This window comes from Aplidium turbinatum, chromosome 1 (genome assembly GCF_918807975.1).
Source record: "Aplidium turbinatum chromosome 1, kaAplTurb1.1, whole genome shotgun sequence".
NCBI classification, from domain to species: Eukaryota; Metazoa; Chordata; class Ascidiacea; order Aplousobranchia; family Polyclinidae; genus Aplidium; species Aplidium turbinatum.
In genome coordinates, this window is record NC_137472.1 from 18673963 (window position 1) to 18687954 (window position 13992).

The window sequence follows — 13992 nt, forward strand, 5'->3', positions numbered from 1 at the left end:
GCAGGCTTGTTGTGTTTATAAATTTGATTAAACTTTATCAATTAATCTATAAAGCAAATTTTCTTGTTAATTTTTACAATTTTTTGGATACTAGCTTCCGCATGAGTGACAACGTCCTTAATCTGCAGAATTTTGGTGAGAACTTCTAATGTTATGTTTGGCTTTGTGCCTTTTGCGCTGATTTAATTTTGGAGTCAATGGTACCATTTGAGTAATAATGTCATTGATTCGTATTGAATTTTGTTACCAAGTTCCAATGTTTGGCTTATACAGTTCTCTGAATAGTTAGGGAAACCAGGGCAATATGAACCAAAAGAATTTAAAACTCTTATCTTACGTTGATGCAGGTCTCTGAAACTTCTAAGTTACATAGCGTCACATGGTATCTTACTACACATATCACAAGCACAATCGATAGACATCAAAAACTTTGTTATTGCATTTTTTCATAAAAATGTTCATTGTGGTATCAATCATGAACCCTGCTGGGGTATTATGAACCAATATTAAATTTGTTTGATAGCAGTCCAAAATTTCATTTAAAGCTCTTGCAAAACTTAATATTTGACAAACCATGTAAAAAAACTGTTGTTCAATAAAAGAAAGTTTTAAACAAATAAGAATTGGATATAAATACAACTAGTTAACCCTCATGGTTTCAGGCCCAAGCCTACAAAACAAATGACAGATTAAATGAGTAAGGTAAGCAAAATGCAGTTCAAGAGTAACATCTCACTTGTAGACACAATTAAGTGTTCAGATTTTTCACACAGTTGACTTCATACTGAGTGTTGAAGTGCAACTGCACAATCAAATTAACATTGGCTAGAATCCATTGCCAAGACATCCGGTATTCCGGTACCGGTTGGAAAAACTCACTTTCTTGCAATTGATGCCCACAGCCAAGAAACCGACCTTTTTTCCACGCTCTCTAGCGCTTCTCTCTCACGCTACCTGGAAGTGGCAAACTCGTCAATGCCATCTGGTGATATGACGTCAGTTCAAGGTGAACTGAGTGGAGACCAAACTAGCCGAGATAAGCTTGGCATCAAATAACGAAAAAATTACAAAAGGACTTGTAAAAGCGATTGTCGCTTCAAGGTCTGTCAAACTGACGTCATAATCCGGTGTGTTGTGCAATACAATCCCCCATTGCAGCAACGTGTCCAAAAATACAAGTGCGTGGAGAACCATGGTTTTGATAATTTTAATTGAGATAAACATAGTCTTAAAATGTAACAGCGAGGTTGGTATTTATAGATTGAAACATGCTCTTTCAGATAAAGTGCAGTAAAAAGTCATCTTGCAGTTGCATTTTAAGATTGCAATCAAATCTAATTAAGACTATGGATCTCACTGTCTGTCCTACAAAGATGGGTTCATAAAAAGGCTGCTCAATTTGGTTTCTTTCCGGCTTCCGCATATATTTTACATCTCCAAGTGGTGGCTTCTTGAAGTGCAGGTTTCCTGTCTTTTTATAAAAATCTATCTCAGTGAAATCGAATTGTAGCAGTTGTCCAAGATAGCAAACTGATCTTTTCTTCCCACTGAACCTTACCACATTTTTCATGTAGCGCAAAAGTGTACTATGGCATGAACTGTCTGCTCTTGGAGCTACTATAACTTTTCCTCCTTTTGCACAGCATCAAGAGCAGCAGTTTAAGATGCAGAACTCAGTTTGCTTGATGAACGTTCTTACCACTTTAATTTTAACTTAAAATGAATAAACAACATACAACACATAAATCTACAACTTGTCTGGGGTATTATGATTGTTGGTTCATATTGCCCCGAATGATGTTTTCTCACTTTGTGTTGTTAAAAAAAATTTAGTCAACATTATCCAAAAAATCAATTTGCGGTACTTCATAATTACAACGTTTCCTTGACCAAAAATCTGAACAACTAGCTTCTCTCTACAAGTTGTGCTTGGCTTACCAAAAAAGAAACTGAATTTATGGTCTTAAAAATCATCTTTTTCTAGTTTGTCTGAAAACAAAGAACTGCTGAAACAGCATAATGGCCCAACACAAAGCATGGTAGTCATGTGACCAAAACATGCTTTTGAGGTTTCACAGCTTCCTATCAGTTTCTAAAAAATTGGCTGGTTCATGATGCTCCAAAGTTCATATTGTCCCGGTCTCCCCTACATTTTCGTTACTGTACATAATTCATATCATATTATGATTGTCTTTCTGTGTTATTCATGAGAATGAGCCTATGTTTTTTATTTTCATACTGAATGAAATTAAAAATCTGAAAACAATATGCAATGCTGAAAAAGGAAGTGTGGCAGCATCAGTATTTTGCTGAGACGTCAGTTTGCGTTTTAGATCCCTTTGCCGATGCAAGCAAGGGGGATGATCAAGGCAGTCAAGGTGCTGTAATTCACATAAGAATCCAACAAAGAAATGGCCGCAAAACGCTGACCACAGTGCAAGGTATATCTGATGATTATGACAAGAAGAAAATTGTAAGAGCATGCAAAAAGGTGAGCTCTTTTACAACTTATGTGTCCCACCAAAATTTGTTAGATACTTTTTGTGAGCGTAATATTGTAGTTTACCGTTTTTTTTTTGTTTTTTTTGGCCTAGAGTCTATCCTCTGTGGTGTTCCCCTGCCTATAGTGTCTATATACTGAGAAGGACAGAGCAACTAGTTTTTTCTTTCATTTTCTGACATTTGTGTAAATCCTGTGGCAATTATATTTTTTCATGTAAGTCACTGTGTTTGAATGTGTGACTAATGCCACAGGCCTCGAACAATGTTTGAAATTCTTTGAATAAAGCAGGCGACTGTCTTGTCTGTATGAAGATTTGTTGTGTGCCAATTTATTGTATCCAGGCTTTCACCTGATGGTTGAAGATTTAGATTAAGTAGATGGAAAGGCAGTTTTCCTATCCACTTTCAGCCATCTCTTTAAGTGTCCTGTCAAAGACACAACCACATGCTCTTGAAGGGTGTCAAACTGTGCAGCTCGCTCGGTGATGAAATATGCAGAAGACCATGTTTCACCAGTGTACAGCATACATACATACAATAAACATTAAAAATAATTACTATTTACGACTGTGTTTGCATGACAGGAGTTTGCATGCAACGGAACAGTAGTCGATCACTCTGAGTATGGAGAAGTGTTACAACTGCAGGGAGACCAGCGACAAAATATCGCGGACTTTCTTCTTGAGGTGCGGTGTTAATTTGTTTAGCCAAATGTATTCAAGATGTTGATGCTCACTATTGATTGCAAATCAACTTCAATTTAGGAGATAATTAGGAAAAACTTTCCACACAAGAAAGGATATGTTGTCAATTAGTTAGCTAATGTCGATGTTTTACAACTTGTTTGTGCCATTTCATCGAGCTTCCATCACAAAATGCATATTATACGCGATTGCACAATTTATAATCTTTTGGTCGCAGATAGCAACAAAAAGTAAACAATTTTAACGGTAGCTCCCAGGAGCACTGTTTACACTGTTCATGTGACGCTAAATAATATAAATGTTGTTATTATTAGTAAAAAGTGTTCTATATTAAAGTCAAAACAATATCAAACGGTATCTGTATTTGCTTGATCGACTTACACAAAGTCATGTGACCGTAACAAACCTGTATATTTAGTTCAGTCGCCTACCTGACCTACAATGACGATGTTGAACCTGTAGTTTAAAGCAGGCCTCGAAACTCACGGCGGACATGTCCGCCGTCACAGCATGTGATGTCCGCGGGAAGTACCCTCTAGATCGGTCATATTTGTCCGCCGAGAAATAACGCAGGAACTAGCGATGTAAATCGTCATTTATAGCACGAGCAACTGTTGCAAGAATATAATTTGCGCTGGAAATGCGAAATTATCGCATTCTCAGCGCGCATCTAGAAAAAGTTAATACTGTATCGGTATCCCTTAGCTTCCATTCAAGCAGGAAAACTTTCGATTTTTACGTTGCTTCTACGATTGATGACATTGAATCAGCGTAACAAGGGTGAATTCTTCGCTAAGAATCGATGGGAGTACCGACCGCTACTTCCACACTAATCACGCCCAACTTAGTTCAAGTCTTATGTCACAATGTCTGGCTTTGATCTCCGAGTAATATTGATAAGGCAATGTTGGTCACAAAGTTAGATAATACGAGTAGGTTACTACAGCAAGATGCAGCAAAACTTAAGTTTTGGTATTACAGTAAGAAAAAAAAGACCCAGAAAAAATTCTGAAAGTGAGAATAAGGGCAATCAACCTACTACTAGGAAATTTAGTGGTGATAGACGCATATATTAAAGGAACAACGAATGTAAGGATTAGCTCTGTCAAAGATCACAACACATCGTTACCTCATATGGCTGCAGCTTCAACATATCTGGCCGACAATACTCCAAGCCATCAATTTCCGATCACCAAGGCTTTCGACAATATGAGTGGCAACGAAAATAATCAAAATTAAAAGGTTGTTTGAAATCGCACATTTTATCGTTAAACAAGAGCGCGCATTTACGCTTTTCCCTCAATTAGCCAGTCTGGAGAGAAGACACGAAGTAGATCTCGGTATTACGTATCTTAACGACAAGCAATGATCGCCTGGAGATTGGCGCACGTTTTTGAAGATCGATACTATTGAAGCTCTCATGCGCATATGCCTGGACGGCCCTGACTGCGCTGATTATAGTCCCGAGCCTGTCGTGATCTCGTGGAATACTGATACTATTTTGGAGAGGCGACCGCATCACGGAGAGAGCAAAATGTAATTGCGCTTTTTCTAATGTTTTGTTTACTCTTTTCGTCACTTTCGCTTACATGACACGCAAAAATAAACTTAAAGAAAAAAGCCTAGTGAAGCTTCGCACAGTAGAAAATAGCGTTAGTGTAGAAGTTTGCCGACTCGTGCCCAGAGCATTGTGACGCAAGAAGCCATACGACCTCGGAGGTGGAAGTTAATCAGTTATGCGGCGTATTATTTTTTTATTATTTATTTGCATCAGACACAAAGTCCATAAAATTCAAAATTTTAACAATCATCATATTATCATCATCATCATATTTAGCAGCTACACGGCGCTTTGACTCTTCAAGCGCACCTCGTTGGTATGATGAAAGCCTTTTAGAGTGACTTCGCTAAAATTTTAAAAAGCCTAAACCGTAACTATGGTTCTCAAATGGCGAAGACTTATCAAGATAAAGTGATTAAGTATGACGATCGACGTTAAAACTGGTGTGTCCGCCGTGAGACTTAATTTGTCCGCCGAGATAGCTGCTCAGACCGGACACGTTTGTCCGCCGTCAACAAAAACGAATTTCGAGGCCTGTTAAAGGTTATTGGTTCGTCTCTCATCGAGGGCACGAGATTGCGTCTTGGCAAGACACTTAGTAGTTAATGACATTTTGAGCTTGTCTGCGTTCATGTGTTGCTACCCAGCTTTTAAAGTTGGTCATTTTTACATTGATTCTACATCTGCAGGCTGACGATCTGTTCATGCTTTGCCTTTTTCTGCACGAAAACGCTTCAATTTGATTAACAGTTCGACTTTTTGCGGATGTTTCTTATTTGTGCTCTCAAAACGGAGTATTGAACGCTTTACACATCATCGTTAACTCATTATCATTAACCAATTTTGATGATCAGACCTGAATTAATCGTCACGTTGAGGGTGTGGCCTGTCTGTCGGGAGCGAAGTCTTCTTCTCCACTTTGTTATATTAACTATGTATTGAGTTACTTAGAACATCGCATACTTCTCAAAAACCTTTGAATAAAATTTGATTTCTTGCAACTTTTTAGGTCGGATTAGCCAAGAAGGACCAGGTGAAGATCCATGGATTTTAAACGTCGTCTCGTTCAACTCATTTTCTTGTAAACTTGTGTACTTACAATATATGTACATTTGTAAAATTACAGTGCACCATGGCTATAATTCAAGAACGCAAGTTCAATCATTTTAATGTAAATTCAACGTCTGGTGTTGTTGAATCTATGCAAAAATGGCTGATTTTCTTCGGTTCTTCTTCAGTCTTTGTTAAAATAAACTGAACAGTGAACATGCATCATCAAATTTTGCTATTGATATAAGCTTACAGACAATAACAACCTATTTTCAGTTTCTCCTAATTTTTTTCTCCTTTATTGTTTTTACGTTGATTCAGCGTTTAATTGCGTTTTTTAAAGAAAATTTTTTTTAAATCTTTCACTGATCTTTTGTGATTAATTCTCACACTAATAAAGATTTCATCAAATAAAAACAAATTTTCAGCTTAACAAAAGTGCATTTTTTACATCTTTTCAACGTTCCTATACATTGAAACGATCTGAAAAAGGTAACTTTTGTTGACTGAGTTTCTGACCCGCAACATTACGTTGCTGTCGTTTGACGTCTATGGATGGTGAACAGGTTCGCATGGTATCTCCTTATTGTTGAAAAGTTTTGCGCAATACATGGTCAAATTACAATTGAGTAACATGAAAATACGCAAGTTGCTTTACTTTTTTTCTTAGTTTAGCGAAAATAGATTGCCATGACTTTTTGTGTTCAATGGCGCGGCTACCGATTGGATGTTGTGGACAATGAACATGTCCAAGGACGGCAGCTTGGTGGGAGGTTCCAAACAACAGGTTCATTGTAGTTTTTTGTTAGAATTGAATTGGACAAAAAGGGAACGTTCAAATATTACGTAACGCCTTTTTTCCGAATTTTTGACCCCCCCCTCCCCCATGTAACGCTTTTTCACTACAAATTCAGCACAAAAAACTACCATTCCGTACTCGAAAGCGTTACGTAACGTTTTGCTTGAAGCCCCTCCCCCCCGATGTGACGCTAACGTAACGCTTTGCATAAACCCCCCCTCCCCCTCGAAGGCGTTACGTAATATTTGAACGTTCCCAAACTGTGTTGCAAAGATCGAGCATTGTTTTAGGTTTGACATTTTAAAATCATTGTGTGAACTTCTGTGGCCGAGGGTCTATCCTTTTTCCACCCCAAATTCACGATGTTCTCGAACTATGCGGGAAGGCTACCAGAGAGCAATCAGCCTTTGGTTTCATCATCCAAGACATGCAGACCCTCCACTCCATTAGGTGGCTTGAAGGTGATACAATCTTGAGATGGTTTTGCTTTTCTTCTCCGGCTTTGTTGGAGGGTTCGTCCGCTTTACTCTAACCCAGGGGTCACCAACCTTTTTTGCATGCGGCCACTTTGGCACCAAGGAGAGCTGTGGCGGGCCGCACTAATAAAATGTTCGGTAGGTTGACTCTTATGCTAGAAAAGAACGCATTTCGTACCCAGTATCCAGCGTTACATGTTGTTCATATTTATGTTGGAATATCGCAGCAACAAAATTAATCGAGCAACGCTACTGCCAGGCCAAGCTCCTTTTACAACACTTTTGACTTTTTTAACAATGCCTAATAGATACGAGGCCACTTGTTTTGCGCACTTATAGCGAGGCGAGCGGTTTCATCAAAATATTCATCGCCAAGCAAGAGTGGTGTTGTCACTCCTCTTCACACAAAAAAATCTTGCAATTAACAATTTCAGTAAACAAGGAAATGTTTGACACATCGCAATACAGGCAACAATAGTTACCTGCAAACATATCAGCGAAAAATAGGCTCCAATAACAGGGAAAAAGAAACCAGGCACTATGAAACAAACGCTTGTGGAAATCACCGAAAAATCGTAATTCATGAACAGTCTTCCCTCAAAAAAAGCAATGAGTTGGTTTTTCATCCTTTTTGTGAGAGTCGATAAAACCGTCTTTCTTTTATTATAGACAACTGTCACTTGCGATGCTTATCAGCGTGGCAAGAATTTGTTGATTAACAACATTTTGCAGTAGCCTACTTGCTTCGGCAAAACATATACCGGTACTAAAATTGGAACGATATAGAAAAGATTAGCATGGGCATATTTTCATAATACAATCAGAAAAAGTCTTTAAATTTATATATAATATTTTGCCAATTTATTATAAATTGAATTGGCACACCGACCTATTTTGCCAACAAAAACTTGCATAAAGATAAGATAACACTGTTCGTGAAACACAATAACGTTGAAACGCACACTAGTGTTTACATGACATTTGCAAACTTAAAATAAGCAACCCTATGCTCACAGACAATTTCGAAAACAGACGTTTTAATCAACCACTGGGACAGTGTGGCTGGACATCGCATTGGAATAACTTTAAGCAACCCCCACCTAGAACTATAATCTGATTGGTCGATCGGTGGAATCGTATGCAAAGCGAAAATACGCTTCCCGGAAAATATTTTTTGCCTTCGTGCTCTTTAACTTCTCAAGAAAAGTATTTTTAGTTATACTTGTACGCTGATACCTTCCGCGGCCGCAGCGTGGCGGCCGCCAGTTGGTGACCCCTGCTCTAACCAGATTTAGGCATCGATGAAACACTGTTTGGAAAACACTAGTGGTCACAGCGGTAAACCATAATTCTTCGTGGGAAAATTGTAACATAAAATTCTCGGATCCGTTCGTCTGCATGTAATGACCGAAAAAGAAACACTCTTTCGAAACGTCTATTCAAAAAGTGTATTCCTGTAAAATTAGCCCGCGGCTATCGAAATCGAGATGCAACACCGTACACCACTAAAAATTGTCACTACAGAACAGATTACTTGGATAAAGACGGAATTTTTGTCCAGCTAGCAAGCACTAAGCAAACAGTTAAATGTGCGACTAACTCTCAAGCAACCATTTCACGAATGACCAGAATAGATAGCAATATCTCAAACTCACGTTCGCAGTACTGTGACGCAATAGTGAAAGACATTGTCACGCAATTCAAACAGGTGTTCAAAGCTGGTGATCCAATATTTCATGTTTAAACAGGTTTGACACTGAAACAGGTTTAAACAGGTTTGACACAAGTCGTACGAACGATGGTGCAATCTCTGCTCATGTTTAGGAAAAATTCCATGACGTAATACGCTAAGATTCAGTAGACCTGAACGGTTTTTATATAACGTTTGATTAGGTGAACAATTGTTAAAAATACACGGCCACCAAACCACATAGTAAAGAAAGAGAAAAAATAAAAATTTTGTTTCGTCAATTGTAGCCTACAGTAAAATAGGCTTACAATCAACACTTGCAAGAGCAACAAGGGCGATTTCACACAAAAGAAATTCAAAAAGTGACAAGTTTCCCGAAGTTTTTACTTTGAGAGTCTGGCATTCAAAAACTTAGTTGTGACTTGTGATCAGGGCCTGATTAAGGCTCACGAGGGCCCGAGGCACAGCTAAGTTTAGGGGCCCCTATTGGCAATCGCTTTCGATGCAGAGCAGCAGTGATAACTGAAGCCTAGCATAAGTAACTTTCCAAGTAGCAAATCTGCCCAAGACCATGAAAGCATTAATAATGATAGAATATGGGTGCAACCTATTTCGTACCCTGAACGCTTCGTACCCCCATTTCGTACCATGAAAAGACCGAGAAACTAATAGAACAAAGCCGAAGTCGCTGATCGGAGTTTCCGCAAACATTTGAAAACTAACCGAACTACACTTTCTTCCTCTCAATGCTAGACTGCAGTTTTATTATTGTTGTTTGGCTTACTCTAACCATGTTTTCCTTCTTTTCGCTATTCGAAAATGCGTTGTTTCAATAAAAACGTGAATCCTGGGCCGTATTGCATGACAGCCCCCATGAATGACTTTTGCTCATTGTGACGTAACCTACCCTAACAGGAAAGAAGCAAGACAGTGGGGTGCAATTGCATTGGAATTTTCTAGCTGTAGGCTAGTAGTCCAGTCGTTGAAGGGTTTTACCTTGACTTAATTGGTGTAAAGCTGAAATTTTGCACAGTGGTTCTGTTCATTGTGTACAATGACCAAAAAAAAACCCCTTGAAAATTTTTTGGTGAAAAAAAGTTATCCGCTATTTTCGAAATTCCGCCATTTTTTCAAAATGACGGATGTACAAATACTGAATTATTTAATTTTTATAAAATTAGTGTTAGTGTTGGTGCTCATTTAAAAGTAAATTTCATACTGCAATTATTTCAGTTGGCAAAGTTTTGGTCCAGCATGATTGCCGGAGGAAGTTTACGGATACACGGAAAAGGGTTCAGGGAAAATGCCTGCAAAGAAATTACGATCTGTGATAAGGAAATTCAAGCTTCTGAAGCCTCCAGTATACTGCGTCAAAAAGGTGTTGATGGGATTAATGCTGCCAGTACTAATAGAGGGGACAACACTGTTGCGACAGCTGGTCGAAAAGTACACACAGACTGTCGTAGGCCTAAACGTTACACCAACCCAATCGATATACAGCTTAAGAAGAACAGAGAGGAAAGTGGGTCCTGCGTCACGAGGAAACGAAGTGTTCGATTTCTTGATGGCAATTTCGGCAGTAAGACTCATTGTTTGTTTTGTGGGACTCGAGTTCTCACGAACAGACCTGGCTTTAGTTTTGTCAAAACAGATGTGATTGATTGAATCTTTATCCTCGGACTGGAAAAGCTTCTTGCAGAGCTTAATCCTGGCAGTTTCGCATACTTGTAGAGGCTTTGAATCACTGACGCAGGCTCGGTCACCGAGATTGACAGAGTAAAGTTTCCGATTGTTGAAGTCTTGTTGCCGGGGAACTATTCCATCCATTAGATGCCGCTGAATGGAGAGCAGTCCTTAACGTGCGTTGCTCAAGCGCACACCCCGAGAGTCGAACCAGCGCCGCTTGATCTTGAAGCTTCTTCGTTCCAGAAGTGACGCGCTAACCAATTGAGCTAACGGGGCAAGGACTATAGCCTATTAGACTTAGAGTGTTGTGAGAGACGTGCTGACGATTGGTCATTGGCCGTGAAAGGTCGTATTGAATATTACGGTGGCGATTTGCATGCTGCAGACTGTTTATACCATCATTCTTGTAGTGTTAATTTTATATATGGATTTAACGTAACTTTGTAATGCGGCAGAGTAGCCTACCTGAGGTAAATCGTCGAAAATCTGGGCGACCGAAGGATGAGGAACAGGACCAGGCATTTCTAAAGATGTGTTCCCATCTTGAACAGAATGACGAAGAAAAGTTAACGATATCAGACCTCAGTTCTAAAATGAAAGAGTATTTAGCAAATGATGATTGCCTTCCTTATGGATCAAAATATCTGAAGACCCAATTATAGAAACAGTAGCCTATACCGGTACGGTGAATCTATTTATATGGCCGAAGGTCAGGGCCTTCATGACATTGTCACTATGAGAGAGAAGACATCCGAAATCCTCCGATCTTATTAGGCTACCTAAAAACAAGGCATGAGGATAATGAAGAGTCACAAAAGAGAGAAATAATTAAAACTGCGGCAAGGCTCATCAAAAATGATGTTCCATCTGCTATCCAAGCATAGACGCACTCAATAATAATAATAGTAATCGTGTTTTATGTGCGCCCATTGCGATACATAACATACAGTAACACTGCGATCACAGATGCCATACAACAGACGATAGGAAGCAGCGAAGCGAAAGCAGCGAAGGGACGAATAGGCTGCATCCTCACAAGTTGTGATAGGCTACCATAAAAGACTCAGAAGGGTAAAAATTGCAGGAAACCTGCTCAAGGTGACCGTGCGGATTCAGAAAAAAAGTAAATACAAATAGATATATAATAAAATGCAGACAAACTACTTCTGTTCAATAAACTTTAATCAATCAACTCCAGTTTCAATTTCTAAAGGTTTTACGAAAGTATTTTTCGTTGTGATGGTCAGAAATAAAAACAAACTGACCTGAAAGTTACACTTTAGTCCGCCCCGATAGCTCAGTTGGTTAGCACGTGACTCTGTGAACGAAGAAACTTCAAGATCAAGCGGCGCTGGTTCGAGTCTCGAGGTGTGCGCTTGAGCAACGCATTCTAAGGACTGCTCTCCATTCAGCCGCACCCAGTAGCGGCGCCACGGGGTGGACTGGGGTGGACATGTCCACCCCACTCCTATTTAGGGTCAATTTTGTAATTCGTCGAGATCCGATGAGAAAACTTGGGGGGTGTATGCAGGGGGTTAGGGGGGTCTAGTGACTGCGTCATAAATTAATTTCAACTTCTTACGTATAAATTACTTTTGCAGCATTGACATACGAAGAAATGAAGAATCTTCAATTGTTATCGCTCTGTTGTATTGATTGATTGTAGTCTAATTTTACCATTTTGAGGTGATGGCTTTTATCACAGCTGAGACACAAGCTTTATAAGACCTAATAGGCAAAGGTTTTGATGGGGCCACCAACATTTCAGGCAAGGATGAAAGTGTACAGCAACACCTAGTTGCAGCGAGTGCCAAAAACTGTCGGTATATTTTCATTGTTTTGCACACCAATTAAATCTTGTGCTTGGGCGCAGTGTTAAAAACGTAGCGACAGTCAAAACAATTTTTAAAACAATTGGTAACATCTACCACTTTATGGACTGTTCTCCCAAGAGAGATTTTTTGTATGAAGAGCATTTGAAAAAGGAGGGAATAACGTCTGAAAAAATTGCATTGTACTCGTTATCTGATAGGCTACTACAGTAAATGGTCTGCACGTTCAGATTATCTGGATGGGGTTTTAATGAAGCCTCTATCCAGCACTGCTGTCAATGCTCCAACAAATGTCAAACGAAAGTAATGATGTAGCTACTGGTTTGTTGTTCCGCATCAAGCAATCTGAATTTGTTACTGCTAGTCTTATTCCTCATAAATGCTTTTCGTTAAGTAAACAGGCTTCAGATTATTTAAAAAGTGAAGAAATGGATCTCACCACTGGGGTTATTGCTATCAACGACTTGACAAGAGCATTTGACTCACTGCGTTCAGAGGAAGATATCAACAAATTGGTTTTCAACTCATCGCTGTTTGCGGATAGAAATCAAATTACCAGTGAAACCACTACGCCGGCTAAGCGATGCCGCTACCCACCAAGCCATTTCCGAGATGGTAAGATATTATTTATATTGATAGGTTGCAACAGTCTTTTTTGGAGTGAATCTGAATCCATTACAGAAAAGTTAAGAAGAGATTTTTCTTCATCCTTTGACAGAATGCTAAATGAACTTAAAAAACGTTACTCGGATCAAGCATGTGAATTAATGTCAAATGCAACTGCATTTTATTTCACGCACATGTCTCCATCAAATTTGCCTAAAGTTGAATATTTAGTCAAATTTTATAATTTCGACGAAAATCAGGTTGGGCAGCAATAGGATCTTCTTTTTTTGAGGTCAGCTAATTGTCACAAGTGGAAACTAGAATTTGAAAAGCACCAAAGTGGATTGACCAAGACCGCGTGGTTGTGTTCGCCTTTAGCCTACTTTTGAATTTGTGTGGACAAAACGATCTTAAATCATTTGTAGGCTACAGCAATTTGTTTCAAATTATTGCTACTGTTGCTACTGTTGCTACTTTGCCCATGACTGTGGCATCTTGTGAACGTATCCACAGCAAAGTTAAGACAATAAACTATTATCTGCGGCCTGCCATGTCATCACAAAGACTTGAACATCTGCTGCAGATCAGCAGTGAGCGAGACATTGCCGATAACACTGGTCCTCAAAAATTGGTGAAAGCTTTTAAACTGACCTGTGAGCGCAAAATAAAACTTTAGTGCAGTGATTCTTAACCTATGGCTATGGGTAATATTGGGTAACAGCTAGGTTTTTAAAAATTATGTTTAAGGGACAACCCAATAAATTTTTATGAAGCCGCCTATCGTTGCAGCAGCTCCATGACATAAAATAACGACAAGCTTGCTAACATCAAGATCGTAGTGGACAATTCTATGGACCGCAGATGAAATGTATGGGAGCGTTTGGTCCCATTCTATCATTTTGTTCATAATTTAGAGTGCGCTCAATGGAAAACCAGCTTTTGCCTCCTTTAAATTTCCTTTGTTTATTTTTTAATAAATTTCGCAACCGAGCTGCAGTGAGTCACATCGCAATCAGGAATCTAAGCGACCATACTTTACGTAGTATATTACCTCGAAATATGTTTGTCCACCCCACTCATTTTTGG

At 39.1% G+C, this 13992-nt stretch overlaps 1 protein-coding gene across 1 annotated transcript; it reads left to right on the top strand.

Annotated features, from left to right (window-relative positions):
• On the top strand, positions 1–6470 carry LOC145770898 (eukaryotic translation initiation factor 1-like). The gene is made up of 4 exons (XM_082582645.1): positions 1–135; positions 2334–2491; positions 3087–3188; positions 5777–6470. The coding sequence occupies exons 1-4, from the start codon at positions 102–104 to the stop codon at positions 5819–5821; spliced, it is 339 nt and encodes a 112-aa protein (XP_082438771.1). The 5' UTR covers positions 1–101; the 3' UTR covers positions 5822–6470.
• Positions 6471–13992: the final 7522 nt, after the last annotated feature.